Below are 19534 nucleotides of genomic sequence, written 5' to 3'. Positions count from 1 at the left end.
ACAACATAAACTGCTTTACTGCGTTATAAAACTGCAGGAAGTAGAGTAACATAAACATTTTTGGGTTCCACAGCATGAAAATCAACCCAATTTAACATCTTAAAGTTCACAATAGGGAACATTTGGGGCCTGTTTAAATTGTAGTCTTTGAGATTTCATCTTTATAACACCCTCAGGCAGCCTTTTTTTTATTTATTTTTTTTTATTTTTTGACATGCAAGTACAGCTCACATCTATTTAAATTGGGACAGACTGAAATCCCCAAGCATTTTCATTTCAGCAAATCACTAATTAAAATATGACAGCAATTGCATCACAAATTGTGCCCCTTTAGCTCAAATTTGGCTAAACAAAGATTCATTTTTTCATCTTGGCAAATGTGTTCGGACAAATATTAGATTGGAAAAGTAAAAAAAAAAAAAGAACTTCATCCCTCAAAATTGAAAATAAACAAAATGATGCTCTTCATCCATCAAAAACCAACATCACACTTCAGGCATCACCTCCATTACTCACACTCAGTGTTGTGAAACGGCTCATAACAGACCGGGGAGAAAAGTCAATGCTGAATAAAGGTCCCCCAGCAACATAAAACCATTTCCCACAAAAAACAAACAAGCGATGTCCATCCAGTTCCCTGAATCATCAAGCATTGAGAGACAGAGAAAGTTTGATCAGAACTTAAAGGTAATGTGTTTTATGATGATGTGTAATTTATTCAGACTGTGGAAAGTTTTAGATGGAATGGTGGCTTTTCTGTATGACCCTTTGAGATACAATGCATGATCCCTTTATACTCAATGTGTTTGTGTTTGTGAGAAGCTATATGATTCTAGTGATATGATGCTATCGACATATGCTATTATGAAATAAGATTACAGATGTGCAATGAAATTACTCACATATGGTGTGAAGGGCAACACACAAACACATGACAACACAAAGTCTGGAGAGGGAGTGCAGAAATAATTCTTATGACAGTTTAATGCAAACAAACATCTGTCAGCACCACATCTGGGACAGGTGGCATTACCCAAAAAAAAAAAAAAAAATCAATTTTTTTCACCCTGATAAACACTGTGGCTTTTGGTTGAGTTTGAGGTTTTTATTATTTTTTTGTGTTTTTGCTTTAGATAACATATGCAGAATCTATGCCAACATCTTTTCTTGCCAGACCTTCTCAAACCCAAATTACAAAGTATCTTAGACGTCTTCATTCTGAGCATGACCTTTAAAGGCTCCATGAAATTAGAATGGGAGAGTTTTGTGAGTCTTTTAGTCCATGTCTGTTAGCTTCGAGTATGGTTATACTGGTGCAGATAAAAAAAAAAAAAAAACACATTCAGCAGTTTTACAGTTTAAAAAGACAAAACAATATTTTTAATCTAGGGCAATGGACCTAAATACTGAACAAATATACAGTACAGATTTCTGGAAATTATAATCTGTCTGTCTATCTATATCTATCTACCATGGGTATAGAAAAGAATCATCCCCCCTTTAAAATAATCACATTTTGTTGCTTTGCAGCCTGAAATGAAGATGGACACAGTTTTTGTTTTATCCATCTGTATTTCCTTAGTGCAACTTATAACATCCAAGTGAAAGACATAACAGCAACATGTCAGAAAAAAAAAAAAAAAAAAAAAAAAGAATCACAGAGTTGGAAAAAGGTTCACCCCCTTGTGTCAGTATTTTGTTGAACCACATTTTGCTTTAATTACAATCTTTAGTCTGTTGGGATATGTCTCTACTAAATTTACACATCTAGATTTTGCGATATTTGTCCATTCTTCTTTGCAGTACTGCTCAAGTTCAGTTATATTTGATGGTGGCTATTTGTGGACTATTCCACAGATTTTCAATGGGGTTTAAGTCTGAACTCTGACTAGGCCATGCAAGGACATTCACCTTTTTCCCACTTTGACCACTGTGCTCAGTTATGCTCTGTGCTTTGGGTCATTGTCATGTTGGAAGGTTAACCTTCTTCCCATTGGCAACTTTCTGGCAGAGGGCAGAATATTTTCCTCAAGAATTTGATGGTATTTTGCCCCATCCATCTGTCCTTCTATCCTTCCTGTCCTTCTATCCTGACAAAAGCTCCAGTCGCTGCTGCACAGAATTACCCCCATGACAGAATATTACCACTGCCTTGCTTTACTGTAGAAATGCTGTTATTTGGATGGTGAGCTGTATTGGTTTTCCATCAGACATATCGTTTAGTGTTGAGGCCAAGTAATTCAATTTTAATCTAATTTGCCTCAGAATCTCCAAGATGAGTTTTGGCAAAGCTCAGTCGTGACTGCATGTGGCCTTTTTTGAAGACCTTTTTTTTTTGCAACCCTTCCATACAAGCCACATTCGTGGAGATTTGTGATATTGTAGTCACATGCACACAATGACCAGTTTTTGTCATAAATTCCTGCAGCTGCATCAGAGTTGCTGTAGGCCTCTTGGTAGCCTCTCAGACCAGTTTCCTCCTGGCTCTTTGATCCAGTTTGGAGTGACATCCTGATCCAGGGCGGGTCTGTGTTGTGCCAAATACCTTCCACTTCTTAACAATAGACCTCACTGTGCTTCTAGGTATTGATAAAGCCTTTGAATTTGTAAATTTTTTATTTATTTTTTATTTTTTGGTATCCATCTCCTGAATTGTGCTTGTCCACAATTTTAGTCCAGAAATCTTTTGACAGTGCCTTGCCACCCTTGATTGTTTGCTTCAGTTGCACTACCAGGGACTGAAATTCTCCAGGAAAGTTATTTTCATGCTGAACAAATCAAAATGACCACAGCTGATCACAGTTGAAAGTCAAACGGCTTTGTATGCCAATGAGAAGGTGATTAGCTACACTTGATTGAGTTATTTTTAGGTTGTGTGATACTTTTCCAATATAAGTTATATATATATATATATATATATATATATATATATATATATATATATATATATATATATATATATATATATAAATATATATATATATATATATATATATAAAAAAACAAAACAAACAAAAACTGTGTCTGTCTTCATTTCAGGCTGCAAAGCAAAAAAAAAAAAATGGGATTATCTTAAAGGGGGGTGATTCTTTTCTATGCCCACTGTACTAACAGGTGTTACAGACCCTAGATTCATTTGCACGGCCACAGAAAATGAGTGGACAGCTGTCATGCTTTTAATCAGCTGAAACCAACTCTGCTACCACCACTTCACCGCACATAAACAAGCACACACTCACCCAGAGACACCCGCTCTCCCCTCCAAATCCCCAAAGGTACATCTGACAGCTCTGCCTTCAGCTTGTAATCCATCTCTGGGAGCCACAACACCCAGTGCAATTCTTCTTTCTTGCTGACTTTACCTGTAAAACATAATTGAAAGAAGCTGTTTTTATTCGTACCACTTAAGGTAAATCTTTAAAGAGGAAAAACTGAGACTTGAACAAGCCAGTTTCCTGATGTTATAATGACACAAGAAATTAATAGACTGTCAAAGGGGGGAAAAAAAAACTTTAGTGGGAAGCTGGGCAGCTATGTTGCTTACTCTTTACAAACTTACTACAATAAACTTTAGTGATGAAACACTAATGGGCCAATTAACATGGTGTTTTGGTGTTGCTGTAACCACCAATTTTTCCAACATTTCCTTAAGGCACTTAACCCTAAAGGTTGTTCCATGTCACTTACAGTGTGCATATACACATTAAGAAGTTCTTTATTCATATAATAATTAGAATAATGTGACAACAAAATCCATCCCTCCATCCATCCATCCCTCCATCTATCCATCCATCCATCCATCCATCCATCCATCCATCCATCCATCCATCCATCCATCCATCCATCCATCCATCCATCCGAAGCTTTCTTCAATTATAATTATTCAATTTCTTCAATTATTGTTGTTCATGCTTTTATTACTGTAAAGCACTTTGTCCAACATGTCTTAAATGTGATATAAATGTAACTGATCTATCTATTTTTTATTTATTTATTTTAATTTACATTTCCTGTCGTGTGATTCTGCACATTGCATCAGCTCCATCCAGTCCTCTCAAGGTTCCCAGCTTGAGAAAACCTTTACCAAACTCTGCAGTTAGGCCTATTTCTTTTAATTTTTCATCAGTTTATCCTTTTCCCCTCATTCTTGCCCTTATATTGGTCGCAAGCTTTCTTTATCCGGCCTTTTTTTTTTGGTCCACAGAGGTTTCAAGGCTGTTAAAGGGTCGGTCAGATTTGGAGGGAGCAGCAATTAAACAGTTTCCCTTTATCTTTTCTCTGTGTGACAGTACTAGTGTGTGATGTTGTCCCACAATGCCTCCATTGTGGCGTATTGACAAAGTTCCTGTCAGTCATTGGTAAGCCTAGAAGAACAGAGGAACCCAAGAGTGAATGAATGAGTACCAGAACCAGTAATGAGGACATGCTCTGCAGTCAGATCCTTGACAGGGTGTTTGATGACTGTAATATTTCACTGTATTACAAACTGTTTTCTCAGGTAACCTAAAAAGTGTGTCATAAAGTAACAACTAAATTTACTGGTTTTATTTGAAGTCAGTAAGACTTAATATTGCTGCTAGACTTGCTATTGATCGTACAGGTGCATCCCAAATTAGAATGTCGTGGAAAGGTTCATTTATTTCAGTAATTCAACTCAAATTGTGAAACTCATGTATTAAATAAATTCAGTGCACACAGACTGAAGCAGTTTAAGTCTTTGGTTCTTTTAATTATGATGATTTTGGCTCACATTTAACAAAAACCCACCAATTCTCTCAACAAATTAGAATATGGTGACATGCCAATCAGCTAATCAACACAAAACACCTGCAAAGGTTTCCTGAGCCTCTCAGTTGGTCTCTCAGTTTGGTTCACTAGGCAACACAATCATAGGGAAGACTGCTGATCTGACAGTTGTCCAGAAGACAATCATTGACACCCTTCACAAGGGGGGTAAGCCACAAACATTCATTGCCAAAGAAGCAGGCTGTTCACAGAGTGCTGTATCCAAGCATTTTAAGCTGGTGTTGGTCCATTGTGTTTTTTGAAAACCAAAGTCACTGCACCCGTTTACCAAGAAATTTTGGAGCACTCCATGCTTCCTTCTGCTGACCAGCTTGCTGATTTCATTTTCCAGCAGGATTTGGCACCTGCCCACACTGCCAAAAGCACCAAAAGTTGGTTACATGGTGTTGGTGTGCTTGACTGGCCAGAAAACTCAACAGATCTGAACCCCATAGATAATCTATGGGGTATTGTCAAGAGGAAATTGAAAACAAGAAACCAAAAAATGCAGATGAGCTGAAGGCCACTGTCAAAGAAACCTGGGCTTCCATATCACCTCAGCAGTGCCACAAACTGATCACCTCCTTGCCAAGCCAAATTGAGGCAGTAATTAAAGCAAAAGGAGCCCCTACCAAGAATTGAGTACATGTACAGTAAATTAACATACTTTCCAGAAGGCCAACAATTCACTAAAAATGTTTTATTTTATTGGTCTTATGAAGTATTCTAATTTGTTGAGATAGTGAATTGGTGGGTTTTTGTTAAATGTGAACCAAAATCATCACAATTAAAAGAACCTTAACTTAATACTTAAACTACTTCAGCCTGTGTGCATTGAATTTATTTGATACATGAGTTTCACAATTTGAGTTGAATTACTGAAATAAACAAACTTTTCCACATCATTCTAATTTATTGGGATGCACCTGAACTTGGGGTAAGGGGGTAACTTGTCCCCTTCAACTGCACATTTACAGCATAATGTAACAGTGAATTTTATGACTCTAAACTCTGCAAGAATTTTAGCAAATGTCAAAGTAATTTATGATGTGTAAAGATGGAGCATTATGCACAATGCAAGCGAGGATGTTTTGTACATGTAAAGAAGAAAGCAGCTGTGAATTGCTGGCACAGTCAGACGTATCAAGTGGTTCCAGCCCAAGTGATTGTTTAGGATTAATGGAGCAGTCTCTAGTGCAATCACTTTCTATGGAAACTCAAGTTGGAGATAGGCCCTTGTGTGCGGCTGTTAGTAAAATAGACAGGAACGCCAGAGCAGGGTGATGAATGGCCCAGTGCTGGCTCCCAGTCTGTTCTGACAGCAACTCACTTCAACTATGTTAGTCAGTGAGGATGCATGTGTATGTGTGTATGAAACAAATATATTAAGACTTATATTAAGGTTTCAAGCACATCTGTCTCCAGCTCTTGGTTAATGAGAGTCAAAATGGCCATGTGTGCCAAGGAGCAGAAAATATCTAGCCTGTTTCCACTACAGAATAAAAAAAAGTATTTCAGTATGATTCTGAGTTCATAACAACAAAAAGTCAGAATTTAAATAAAGTTAGCTGTGTGACTTTCTTTTCGATGGACACAAAGGAATTTTCACTTTGGACATTTTAACAACCATTCTTGTTCCCCTTGATGTGTTCTTCAAAGAAGCAGCAATAGCTGATGTGTGAATTAATCGTTCTTTTGAGTCAAATATGCTAGTGAATCATTGATCCAGTTCATGGAATGATTCATTGATGAATCTAACAAATCCAAGCTCAACTCACAGAATTGTGTCTCAATTGTTAACATCTCATTCGAAGTGATGATTCGGACCTGGAATATAGAGCATGATTCATATGACCACTTCTGTGCATCTTTTTTGAAGCTCATGTCTTAATTTTACTTTTTGTATTCCACTAAAAAAAAAAAAAAAAAAAAGAAGAAAATAAAAGTTTGTAGTTTGGAAAACATAAGGTTGAGTAATTTGATGGTAATATTTTCATTTCAACGTTATGCAAATAACAATGTCCTATTAACATTCCCTCTTAAGAAGGACACAAACATGCTTGATCAGTGACTCTCATGCTCTTCTGTCACACTTTTCTTCAGGTTGTTGGATAAAGAATCCCACCCACTATAACAGCTGTCTGCTCTGCATGTTACATGCAGTGCTGAATACAGCTGACAGAGAGACAAACAATTCATCCTTAACATCTCCTACATGCTTATATGCAGTCTGAAGGACAACAGGTTTAGGATCACTATCATTCATCATTTGTCAGTGACTCCTTCTGCATTTACATCTTAACCCGACAAGTGACTTTATATGAATAAAATAGCAAATTAATCATTCATTCAACTGATTTGTTCAATAAACACTGATTCATCAAAGAACAAAAGACAAACACTTGCTAATTCAGAAACAAAACAATTTACTGTATTTATGACTGAGTGAATGAATGACTGAATCATTAATTCTTTAATCTAGTTCAAAAGCCCTGATTCATTCACGAACGAAACAAGTGCTTTATGAGTGAATCACTGAATCATTCATCAAATCTATTTGTTCAAAACACTAATTTATCAAACATAAGTGATATTGCTTTTACACCATAGCTTGATAAATAAAGTATAGCACAGAAATTGTGGACTGTTTATAGTGCATTTATGGTACTTTTTGAGGCATTTGTAGTTGGACGAATGTAGTCACTATGAACTGTTGTTGTATGGAAAAGATTTGTGTGATTCTTTGACATGAAAAAATGAATTTTCATTTCATTCTAAAGCGAGTGCAAACAGGCTTATCAGCCAAATGAAAGAGAGTGCAATCAATTTTATCAAAACTACCCTAATATTCATTCATACCTGACACTGATTATAGTTAATTACCACACATTCCTTATTGATATCCTTTCTTTGTCCTGTCTTCCTGGCTGGGATTTCTAAAATGTCTAGGTTTTGTTTTTGTTTTCCATGTTTCATGTTTTTCCATTGTTTCATACTTGCTGAAGGTAATGACTGAAAAAAATTGTTTGACCAGTAGCATGGAGGCATTGTACATAGTTGACCGATCGCAGCATGTGGGAAGGTGGGATCTATTGAGAAAGTCAAAGCAATGCAAATACACTCACTTATAATTTATAAGGACTGTGAAAGCATGTCAATAGGAAAACAAAGCCAAAACCTGGACATTTTAGACAACATTTTAGGGAAAAACTGGATGTATGGTCACCCTACTTTACTGTCATCTGTAGCCCCTTTCACACAGCAGTACCATTAAATTGACGTAAATTTATAAGTGCAACTTTACCGGTAAATACAAAATACACTGTTTACACAGGCAACAACGTTTGGTCTTTTTTTTTTTTTTCTTTTTTTTCGGTGAAGCTCCATTCACACATCAATTTCAAAATACTGGTAAATTATGTGACATCATTAACTGGAAATTACATCTTAAAGGCTGCACCTCCCGTTATTGTGCTTGTAAACATAGAGGGGTATACGCGATCAGTGTTTTTGTTGTTGCTTTCCTTTTAGTGTCAAAAATTCACATTCATGCAGCTGCTTTTGCCCCAGAGACATCTTTCTTTGACGTCCATAAACAGTGTGGAGTAAATGCATCAGAATCTTATGATTGGCCCCAGAGTAGATGCCTCACATCAGCGCGTTCAAAACTTGTACGTGCTCATACTGCGTTTACACAGAGCGCATTGCCAGTAGTTTACTGGTAATGTTACAACTTCTCATACTGTAAATTGCCGGAACAAATTTACCGGAATTTTTGAAAAGGTCCTGTTCACACATTATCTCTTAATGGTATTTTACCGTAAAAACTGTATATGTGAAAGGGGTTTGTAATTCACATTTCAGCATGTTCAGCAATCTGTAGATACTTGCCCAGTCCTAAAAACAGTGTGAAAAGTGTTTAAGATTAACAGTTGACGATTAATGAGTTCTCTGATGTGTAAGTTATGTGTCAAAGAATCAAGTATAAATGTGTCAAGAATCAAGTATAAACAAATGTACACAACATGCACTGTGTAATAGATTCTGATCCACTGACATACTGATGATTATTCACCTGTTAAACAGAATAACTGACAACACTCATTACTAATGTTGTTGCCAAATGTCATCATCTACTATTTTCAACCATCATTTTTAAAAATGAAATATAATGGCCATAGAAATACCATTGAGGGTCCTAAGTCATATCTATCACTGGTTGGAGACACAGAGAAATAGATATGTGTGCTCTTTCAACTTGGCCTAGTAAATAATGACTTAGCAACATCCCAGAACACTAGTTTCATAGCGATAAATGCAATATTATTTATTTATTTATTTATTTATTGTATGCAAAACAAAGAGTGATGTAATTGCTGGCCTCCACAGCAATTACACAACCTTTCTCCCGCCCCTATATCATAGATGGGTCGGTTGGCTTTTGCAAGCAGATATAGAGAAAAACAACAGTAGGGTTCCTGTGGCATGCTGTGGTTGAAGAAGAACAGTGTGACATGTTTTTGTTGTTGCATGTGTCATTAGCGCTACTGTGTATTGCTATTGTATGTCGGATCTTAAAGAAGGGCATTTGTACATCATATGCATATACTGGAGGAAGATATTGCAATTGCAATAAGGCAAACAAGGAATATTACACTTCTAAACTGATATATTTGTGCCACACCACTGCTTTAAATATGATTCCTGCTCTTATTGCAAAACTCAGTGCAACAATTCCCTCTTTAACTTTAGGTTTTGCAATAGCTTGAATCCACTATCAAATATTAGATTATAAGAGATCAGAATCCAAAAACAATAGGTAAAATTAGATATATTTCAAGATAAAAGATATATTGGTAAAATACATCCTTATGAAAAAGAGCCAGAGCCGAAGGAAGTAACTCAGTCAGCATGCTGACACAAAATCTGCTCATGTCCAGATGGTTTCATCGACTAAAACCAAACCGCTTGGTAAAAGTGGAGTGACTTTAACATACATTATTGCAAGCAAATGTGCCAGCTATGATGTAACCTTGTCCCTTGAATGGAACTGCTGTAGGCCTAGCTCGTGAAAATTAGCTCATATGTGAACAACAGGAATTGAACTCATTACATATGTACATTTAACATTCTAAGTAAGGTTTTAACCTCTGTAGATGTTTAACTTTCACCTCTGATACTAAATAATTCACACCTTTGGATTATGCATTATCTACTCAATAATGGTACATGCTAATAAATGCATTAAAGTTTTAGAGATTCAAGACACGGCTTGCATTCCTGAATATGGCACGTGGTAGAGTTCAGTTTGTCCTACAGGGTAATTTAAAGGAACAGTCCACCCTATCACTTGTTCACAAATGGATCCTCTGCAGTGAATGGGTGCTGGCAAAATGAGAGTCTATACAGCTGTTTAAAATATCACAATAATCCATGGACTCCAATCCATCATTTAACGAGTCCATCCAGTGAAATTAAAAGCTGCGTGTTTGTAAGAAACAAATCCACCAAGACGTTTTTAACTCCAAAGTGCTGCTTCCAGCTAAACAAGTCCTCTATCCCTAATATTGCTTTATCCAGTGAAAAAATCGCCTCGTCTGAATCAGGAGAGAAATATGCACAGACCAAGCAAGGTTTACAGCAAAAACAGTCTAAAGCAAACAAATATGTTGGTGGATTTTGATGTGAGAGGACAACAGGAGATGGACTTTCACAATATTAGTTAGAAAGATTCTATAGAATATTTTTGTACTGCCTGCCACAGCTTGCATCTTAAAGCAGTAGTTCATTTATTTTAATTACACAGCAGTTAACACATGTGCATATGCATTTTTTTTTTCACAAGTTTGTGTCGCTGTTAGTAGTAGTGATAAAATGGACACATAAATTAAAAGTATTTAATAGTAATCTCTCAACTGTTTTCATGTCTCCACTGAATTATTATTAGATATGATACACTGATATTTAGTCAATACTTTCAGGGTGACCTAGAGGCAGGTCTGTAATTTAAAAGAGCCATTAAGTTTATTTTTAAAGCCATAATTTTGTGAAAATTTTGGAAGAAAAGCAATGAGTGTTTGACTCTCTTGCTATGGATTATTTAAAACATAGATGACCCACTTTGTTCTTTTCGTCCATATTGCCTGTGAATAATAACCATTTCTTTGTCACTTATGTTTTTTTTTTTTTTTTTTGATTATCAAATAGCAGTTTGACACTAGGCAACATGGATAGGGCTTGCTAGTATCTGAACTTAATTTCACACATTGTGAAGAATTTGCAAGTTGCCTGATTATATTTGATCACGTTATTAAAATTCATGTTTCAAAATTATACTTTCAGAAAATTACACTTGGTGTGCAGCTATAAACCCAGTCATGTGATTGTCCCTCCTGCTGTGAGAGCCATTATTATCAGCTCAATACGACTATATTGTACTCAGTGTCAATTAGATTTTTAATTCCCTTGCAATTTATAATATTGCTCTTCAATCAGTAGAGCTCTGAGCACCTCGCATCATTGTACAGTATGTGTATTATTTTGCAACAATAGCTTCAGCTACACTGTCAGGTAGTTTAACAAATTTCATCACAGATTTGATTGGTTACTATTACAATTAGAAAAGAAAAGTTTAATAGACCACTAAAGGTAATTCTTTCTGAATTAAACTGTTTTATTCCAGTCAAAGTTATTGTTTAATGTCTAAATCAGCCTGAATTACTTTTGATTAGATGAATAACAAGGCATTTGAGTCAGATTAAATAGAAATCACACCTTACATTTCACATTCCAGTGTACTTGTTCCTTTAATGTGATTTTAATTGTTATTTTGCATCCCGCTGACTTTCATGCAAAAAAAGGAAGAAGAAACTCTAGTTTTTTGTTTGTTTGTTTCAAAATATCTGAAAGAAATTGAATAGAAAGCAGAACATTGCATCATTGCTGATTTTTACCCATTATCCTGATTTTGTCATGCAATCATGTCTATTTATGTCTGGACATTGCAAGCATACAATTTCAAAAACATGTCATGTGGTTTCCACCATTTTTGGATTTTTTATAATGACCTGAATTTTAATAGTATCAAAGAAAAGCCATAATAAAACACTTAATGACTGGTATCTAGACCATATTTCTGCAACAGACTGTATCTAATGACGGTCTAGATTAGATACTTTGAACTTATACTTTGAAGCATTGTTCTAAAAACTCAAGGCTGCAATTGTATCTACAATTCTCAAATATGAGAGCCGGGGATGTGTCTTCTTTCTGCACTTCACAGACTGATTCATGTTATTGCACTTGACAGAGTTCATTTCTAAGTGGAAACCATCAAACTGCCTGCTCATCGCTGGGGATATTACGGTCAATTTTGATATGAACAGCCTAACTGCAATGGGAACACATTACATTCGGAAGCCTGGAATGCAGATGCATGATTATGTCTATTACAAACATCAATTTCCATCACATTACTCAACCAAATGTTCCCTGTCATGTGCACAACATTGCCATACCTCCCTACGCTTCTTTGTAGATTTGTTGCTTCATATACAGTACTTCATCCCAGCAGCAAAATGCCATCGGTAGATCCCAAGTTTGATGGATTGGGACTATAATTCCACTCCCAAGATGCTTTGCATGCTTCAGTGACCTCCTACAATAGCCGTCCACCTGAGATATGACTTTTACTATAATACATTCAGCAACTGTGACTCTTAATAAGAATATGGATTACAGCATGAATCTGATTTATAGTCACCTGGTTATATATTGGCTAACAGCATCATGTAATGTTCACTTCTTGTCATATCTCTGCTATTTACACCCTTCTTTTTGCAGTTTAAGCACATTATTGTTTATTCAGATTATGAGAACAAAGGTTCATGTCATTAAAAAGGCAGCAAACTCCGTTCAGGTCTTCAGCGTCATTCTTAAAGGATCAAATTTGGTTCTCAATTTTTGTTGTGATTTGCATTTTAGGCTATGACTGGGCTATTTTAAGATGCAAAACTTTACCTGGATATGTGAAAACTTTACCTGGATAAGTGAAATCTTAAGGATTATACTATATCATTTTCTCACCGAGAAGAGAAATCTGTGTCCAAGATCATCACAGATGTCCTTATAGCCAAATGGGGTTGGTGTCACTTGCGGTTATATGTTTAATCAATGGCATATATTAAGGTTTGTGATAGAGAATGATGATTCAGGGCAGACTGGAGTTTTTAGCACGAGGAGAGGGCGGCTCACTCTGACCCCGTCAGCTAATGATGGATGAGGGACTGCTGCAATTTCATTGGCCAATCTCTGAGCCGTTAAGTGATTGCCAACAATCCAGAAAAACGGTCTGTTCCCTTGTATTCATAGTTGGACTGAGGAGGAAATTTTGTTGCAGAGATGGCACAGTTACTCAGAGTTTGAACATGATTTTGTAGTTTTTGTTGGTGCTGATTATCATAAATTATTTGATCATTTACTGTAGCATATCGATTAATATTTACACTATCATAGTTGCATTAATATTATTTCTGTCATTCAGTAAAATGTAATATATATATATATATATATATATATATATATATATATATATATATATATATATATATATATATAAATTAATTAAACTGCACATAAATACATTCATAAATCAAAATATTATTGATTATTCACACACTATATTCACAAATATCAAGATTTATTTAGAAAGTGAAGATAATTTCAATCCAGTTTTTCAAACCAGTCTCACAATTCTGTCTTTTTTTTCTCGCGAGAAGTAAGTCTGAGTTGTGATACTTTGTCATTTTAAACTGTGATATATATGGCTATATTGATATAAACAGTAAAAACGTGCAATTTTGAGAAAAAAAAAAAAAAAAATCACAATTTCAAGATGTTAACTTGCAATTATGAGGTATAAACTTTCAATTTTGAGAAGAAAAGTCTGAATTGTAAGATATAAACTCAAGAAAAGAAGTCTGAATTGTTAAATAAAAAAGTTTCTTTCTTTTTTTATTATTATTATTATTATTATTATTATTATTATTATTATTATTATTATTTATTTATTTATTTATTTATTTTTATTTAATGGCAGAAGTGGTCATTCTTCCTAAAGTCATTTCCAAAATCTTCCAATAGCCTGCATGTAAATGTCTACATTTTCGGTTTTTAAATATGTTTTATTATATTTTTAGAAAATATTGTGTAAATTAAGTTCTCAATTAAAGTCAGTCAATAAAAAGTTATTTGCGATAATTAAATAATTGTTCATATTGTTACTTTATCCTGTTCAAGATGGCAGTATCTTTTTGCTAGACTGTTAATGTAAATAAACATTTGTTATTAAAAGACTTAAAAAAAAGTTGTTAGTTAGTTAGTTGGTTACAGTTCATAGGCCTAAAAAAATGTTCAAATTTGCAATGAAAACATAAACATTTGGGAGACCTGAAAAGTGCAGATATCTCATTGAGGTGAATGTGATGAACAAATTTGTTGCACATCCCTAGGAGCTTGGGTTTACAGAGTCAAAAAAAGTTATTTTAAACTTACTCACAGTTACCTTTATTTATTTATTTTACCCTGAGTCAAAAATGGACTTCCATATTTAAAAGATTTTATCTAAGTGGATATTTACCAACAGAAATTTATCCAGGATGCCTTTTTTTTTTTTTTTTTTTTTTTGAAGTAGACAAAAGAAGTCGGGTTTCAGTACTTTAAGTAACTTTAATCTTACTATATGCCATTTGTGTTCAGTGTGTTAAACCCTGTGAACAGTGAAAGTGAGACACTCTTTGTGATTTAAGTGTATTTTTTTTTTTAATTATTATATATATATATATATATATCCTCAGTCTCCATGTTTAAGCAATGTCACTGAGAGAGAGAGAAAAAAAAAAGTAGTCCTCTATTTGTGAGAAACATGGTATCGGATGGCTCATTGCTTTCCTTACCAGCTGCTTTTCTCACCCGTAGATATCTGGCATATTCAATAAGGGAATTTATTCCCCATTTGTCCAGCAGAGGTCTAAATCTTCGCCTTGTATACACCATGGCACTACGGTGTCTTCCGGGACTACCTAACTGTGACAGTGAATGAATTTAGCAGGGAAGGGTGTAATTTGTCCACAACAATAATATGGAGTGGTCCGCTCTGCAGGCGGTGGGCCGTAATATAGCTTGCTGCAATGTAGAGAAACAGTCACCCTCCGGGGTTCAATAACTGCTTATTACTCCTGCCTCCACTTCAGAAGCATCACGATCACCATCAGCCCGGTGGCCTCCCACATTATAACTCTGAGCTATCGACTGGAGTTTCTGTTATTTTCTAAGCTTGTTGAGCAAATCCCTGTTTGTGGTCATGGTTCCACAGGTCCGTGATCTAATAGAGGATGTTAGGGAATTGTCCTCTCCAGCTCTCATTTGTCTTCATATAGAGGCAAGAGCCGAGTCATTGTTGGAAATGGTTCAAAAGATGCTGGAAAACCAAAAACCATTCAGGACAAACAAGGGACTACAGAACAACTATCACAATAAATAAATAAATAAATAATAATAAAAAAAAGAAAAAAAAAGAAAAACAGCTATTATTCAATTTTTATTTATGTGATATATCTTATTCAGGTCAGTATTATAAAAATACAAATAAAAATAACATGCATTTTGTATGATCCCTCTATTATTTTGGTAAGATACTGCAAACTGTGTATATATATATTTCCACTCAATGAACTGCTGGTGCAAAACCGTTTTAATGGTCTGATCAATCTCTCTTTTTTTCTCCTCTATAGTGTGTCCTGGCACTGATAACAAGCTCAGCACACTGTCGGATTTGGACCAGCAGTATAAAACTCTTCGCAAGTTCTACGAGAACTGTGAGGTGGTCATGGGTAATCTGGAGATCACCAGTATTGAAAGAAACCGCAACCTGTCTTTCCTCAAGGTGAGTACTCTCTTATAACATTATCAGTCAGTCAGTCAATCAATCACATTTATATCGCATTTAACACATGTTGGACAAAGTGCTTTACAGTAATATAAGCATGCACAACAAAGTCCAAATCATTAACAGACAAAAGAGGTTTCAGTTTCACAATGTTTTATAATTGAAGAAAGCTTATAACTTGGATAGATAGATAGATAGATAGATAGATAGATAGATAGATAGATAGATAGATAGATGAACATGTCACTTTTATATTTGTGACTTACAGAATACTACATATATATATATGTATATATTATATATATATATATATATATATATATATATATATATATATATATATATATATATATAAAAAGCTGAACACTATTTACTCTCAGTATGAACACTCCAGTGACGTGACATTAGAGAGCAAGCCATCGTGTATTTCTGGATTTCAAAGGCAGTTGGAGCTTTTAGCAGTCTTTTGTATGGGCGCTGCAATTACTGGCAACACTGATGTTTAAATAGCTCTTTTACATTTGCATTAATGGATGTTACTCTGGTTCCAAACTTGGTATAACTGTGGAAATGGAGCAAAAAGGCTGTATGAGACTAAAACCAGGTATATTACTTTTTCTCAGAGAGTCTTAATAAATTAATGGCTTTTCATGAAAGTCACCTCATAATGGCTCTAATGTAAAAGGATGAAAACATGGGAACAGGTCACATGGTATAGTGCAAATGAAAACAGAATGTGTTGTTTGAAGGAAATTCCATGGTGAGCATACTGTGTCTTCCCTTAGGAAGTGCTGGAGGCTACCAATTATTGAAATTTTAGAATTTCTTTTTGTATTTTACTGGAAACTAGGATATGAACTTAAGCTGATTATTTGCAAAAACTGAATATATATATGGAACTATATATATACTACCAGTGAAAAGTTTGAAACAGATTTGTTAATGTTTTTTAATGAAGTCTCTTATGCTCACCAAGGCTGTATTTATTTATTTATCATCAAAAATACAGTAAATATAGTAATATTGTGGAATTTTATTACAGTTTAAAATAGTTTTAAATAAATTCAAAACTAATTTCTATGTGGATATATTGTCCAATGTAATTTATTTCTGTGATGAAAAGTTAAATGCTAAAATAAAAATGCTAAGATAAATGCTGATTTGGTGCTCAATTATTGTCAATGATTGGTGATTGATTATTTGCTTGATTAGTGCTTAATTATAACAATGGTTCATAGATAGATAGATTTTTCCTAAGCAATATAGTTTAATAGCCTAACAGCTGTTTGCAGTTAGTATAACTGGTGCATAATTGCCCACCCACAGGTGTCTTTGTCATCAGAATTAGATTTGTATAATTGATGTGAACTTCACCAAAGTCCACTTGAAATGGTGGTCCAAGTTACGGTACACAAATATTGTGAGTGCAACTGAATTTTTCATCCAGTTATTAACATTCATCTTAAATCCACCTCCTTTGTATTTTGTCATGACACTTTCACCTTTTTTTGTCATGCCCTACATTGTGCCAGAAAACAACTGAAGGAACAAAGCCATGTTTCAAAGGTCTCTTGTTTACCTGTAGCCCTGATGTTTTCCCATCAATCTACCAGCATCCAGGATCAGGGTGTGTATCGGCAGGTGGTGTCACTTTGGCCTGTCAAGTACAGCTACGGTCCGCTGTCAGTTTTTATCCTGGTCAAGGCCTGAGCATTCCAGCAGCAGCTAATGATGTTACAAGGTTTGACTGGCTCTTCATTAAGGTCTGATCAATCAGGCTTCTGGCTCCCTCCATGCCTGCTTAGTGGGAATACCAGAGTGGCTCAATGTCTGAGCTGCCAGCTTGTGTTAATGTCAGGAACTGCCACAGACAATTGCCTCTTTGCATTTGTTGCTCTGCCACCACAGTCCATATATGCAGTTCATGTGGAGAGACAGATCTATGCAGTGGTAGAACATCTCTCAGGCCATTTTTCTCCCTCCTCATTAAAATTCTTCTCACATTTCAATCTCTAAGTTGGAAAACATGCTTTCTAGGGGTCTGTCTACCCTTTTCTCTGGCCAGCAGAGACCCTTGGGGAAGAAAACACAAGTTTTAGAGGGATTCACTCCACTGTGTATGAAATACTCTCTGTGCTCTTCCTTTTCTACATTTTTTTTTCAGTATATAAAAAAGATAATTGCAACTTTTTATCTCACAATCTAGACTTTTTTTCCTCATAGTTGTCAGGTCTTGTCTTGCAATTCTGAAGTTATGCCTCACAATTCTGACTTAACTTTTTACAGTTCTAACTTTATATCTTGCAATTCTAAAACAAGAACAAAAAAACAAAAACAAAACAAAAAAGGCTGAATTGTCAGATAAAAGTCAGTCTGGTGCATTTTATACATGAATAATTTTATAGTGTTATTTTTTGGGGGATTAATCACACCGGATTAACACATTAAAACATTAATTGCTTTATTTATTTGATTGTTTTCCTAAATGAAGATGTCAACGGGTATTCCCAGACTATTATAAAGTAAACATTCCACACTTATCCCATACGCATGCACACGTACACAAATACATAAGTAAATGCAAGCACGCTTACGTACATATACAAATATACATATATGTACTGTATGAATAAAAAAAGGACATTTCTGTATAAAATATTTGAAGTGTGTTGCATGCTGCAAGACAAACATTTTTTTTTTTTATCTTAAACTCTTCTGTATTTTTTATTTTATTTAAATAAACCACTTATATCCAATACATCAGTTATAAGTAACACAAATAAGGCTTGTTACATTTTATTTATGCATTTTATATTGTGTACATTTCAGGTGCTACACATTTGTTGCATATGCTTATTGAATGCATAAGTATATGGGCTTGAATGCAGTGCATTTTCGGTGATAAGCACAGGAGAGCATTACAGTTACTCACAGTGACAGCACAACCAGCAAATAACTGACTCAACACAGAAAGAAAGCAACACAGACTGGAGTAGTGGATAGTTTGAACCATGTTAACAGACACTGTACCCAAATGAATCCATCTGTTTTACAGAGCACTCCTTATTTCTAACTAGTTTCCCATTTGGCAAGAGTACAGAAGAAAATTGACAAAAATTCTCTATTATAGAACAAACTGTCATGGTTTTGACCTAGTAAAGTAATGTTCAAGGCTTTAGCCACAAAACTCCAGAAATGATGATGCCCTTAAAACAGTGGATTTATACTATACTATTTTATGCTGACACAACTAGTTCAATGACATTTAGACATTTTATGTGTCCAAAAGTGTCCAGACTGAATGTGTTTGTACCCAGTTTGTAAAGACTGTGGAGACGTCTCCTCCTCATGAACTTCTTCAGTCTTTTGAATACTGAGTGCTTTGATGCTCTTATTTCTAGTATTATTTCAAAGATGCTCTCATCTTGGAAAACAAAATCTCTAGTGCCCAGTCCACCTTTAATGCAAAATAGTTTTGGGCTTTTTTTAAAAGCTGTGTTTTATTTAATTTAGTTGCAAGATCAAATACATTTTTTTATTTTGTAGTTTGAGATGTCAAATCTATACTCATATGCAATTATTGTAATCATTATTATGAGCTGAACAAAAAGGATCAAATGTTCCACATTAGGAAATGCAAAACATTAACATTAATATACACAAATATGCAATTTGGTGCAAATGTTGTTATTGATATGGCCAAAAAGTGATGAAATTTGGATAGTAATGTAAATAAATGAGTCTTTGTAAGATGATATAATGCAAAACAATACAATGATTGAGAGATAAAATAAACAGAAAAAT

At 34.9% G+C, this 19534-nt stretch overlaps 1 protein-coding gene across 1 annotated transcript in view; it reads left to right on the top strand.

Moving 5' to 3' along the window:
* LOC109052551 (receptor tyrosine-protein kinase erbB-4-like) overlaps window positions 1–19534 on the top strand; it is a 179512-nt gene that overhangs the window by 78929 nt on the left and 81049 nt on the right. The window contains exon 2 of the mRNA XM_042741243.1: window positions 15576–15727. Coding sequence (XP_042597177.1) covers window positions 15576–15727 — 152 coding nt within the window. The remainder of the gene's footprint in view (window positions 1–15575; window positions 15728–19534) is intronic.

This window comes from Cyprinus carpio, chromosome A1, assembly GCF_018340385.1.
Source record: "Cyprinus carpio isolate SPL01 chromosome A1, ASM1834038v1, whole genome shotgun sequence".
Classification (NCBI taxonomy): domain Eukaryota; kingdom Metazoa; phylum Chordata; class Actinopteri; order Cypriniformes; family Cyprinidae; genus Cyprinus; species Cyprinus carpio.
The sequence above is the reverse complement of the archived record's forward strand: the minus strand, read 5'-3'. Positions and strand labels throughout refer to the sequence as shown.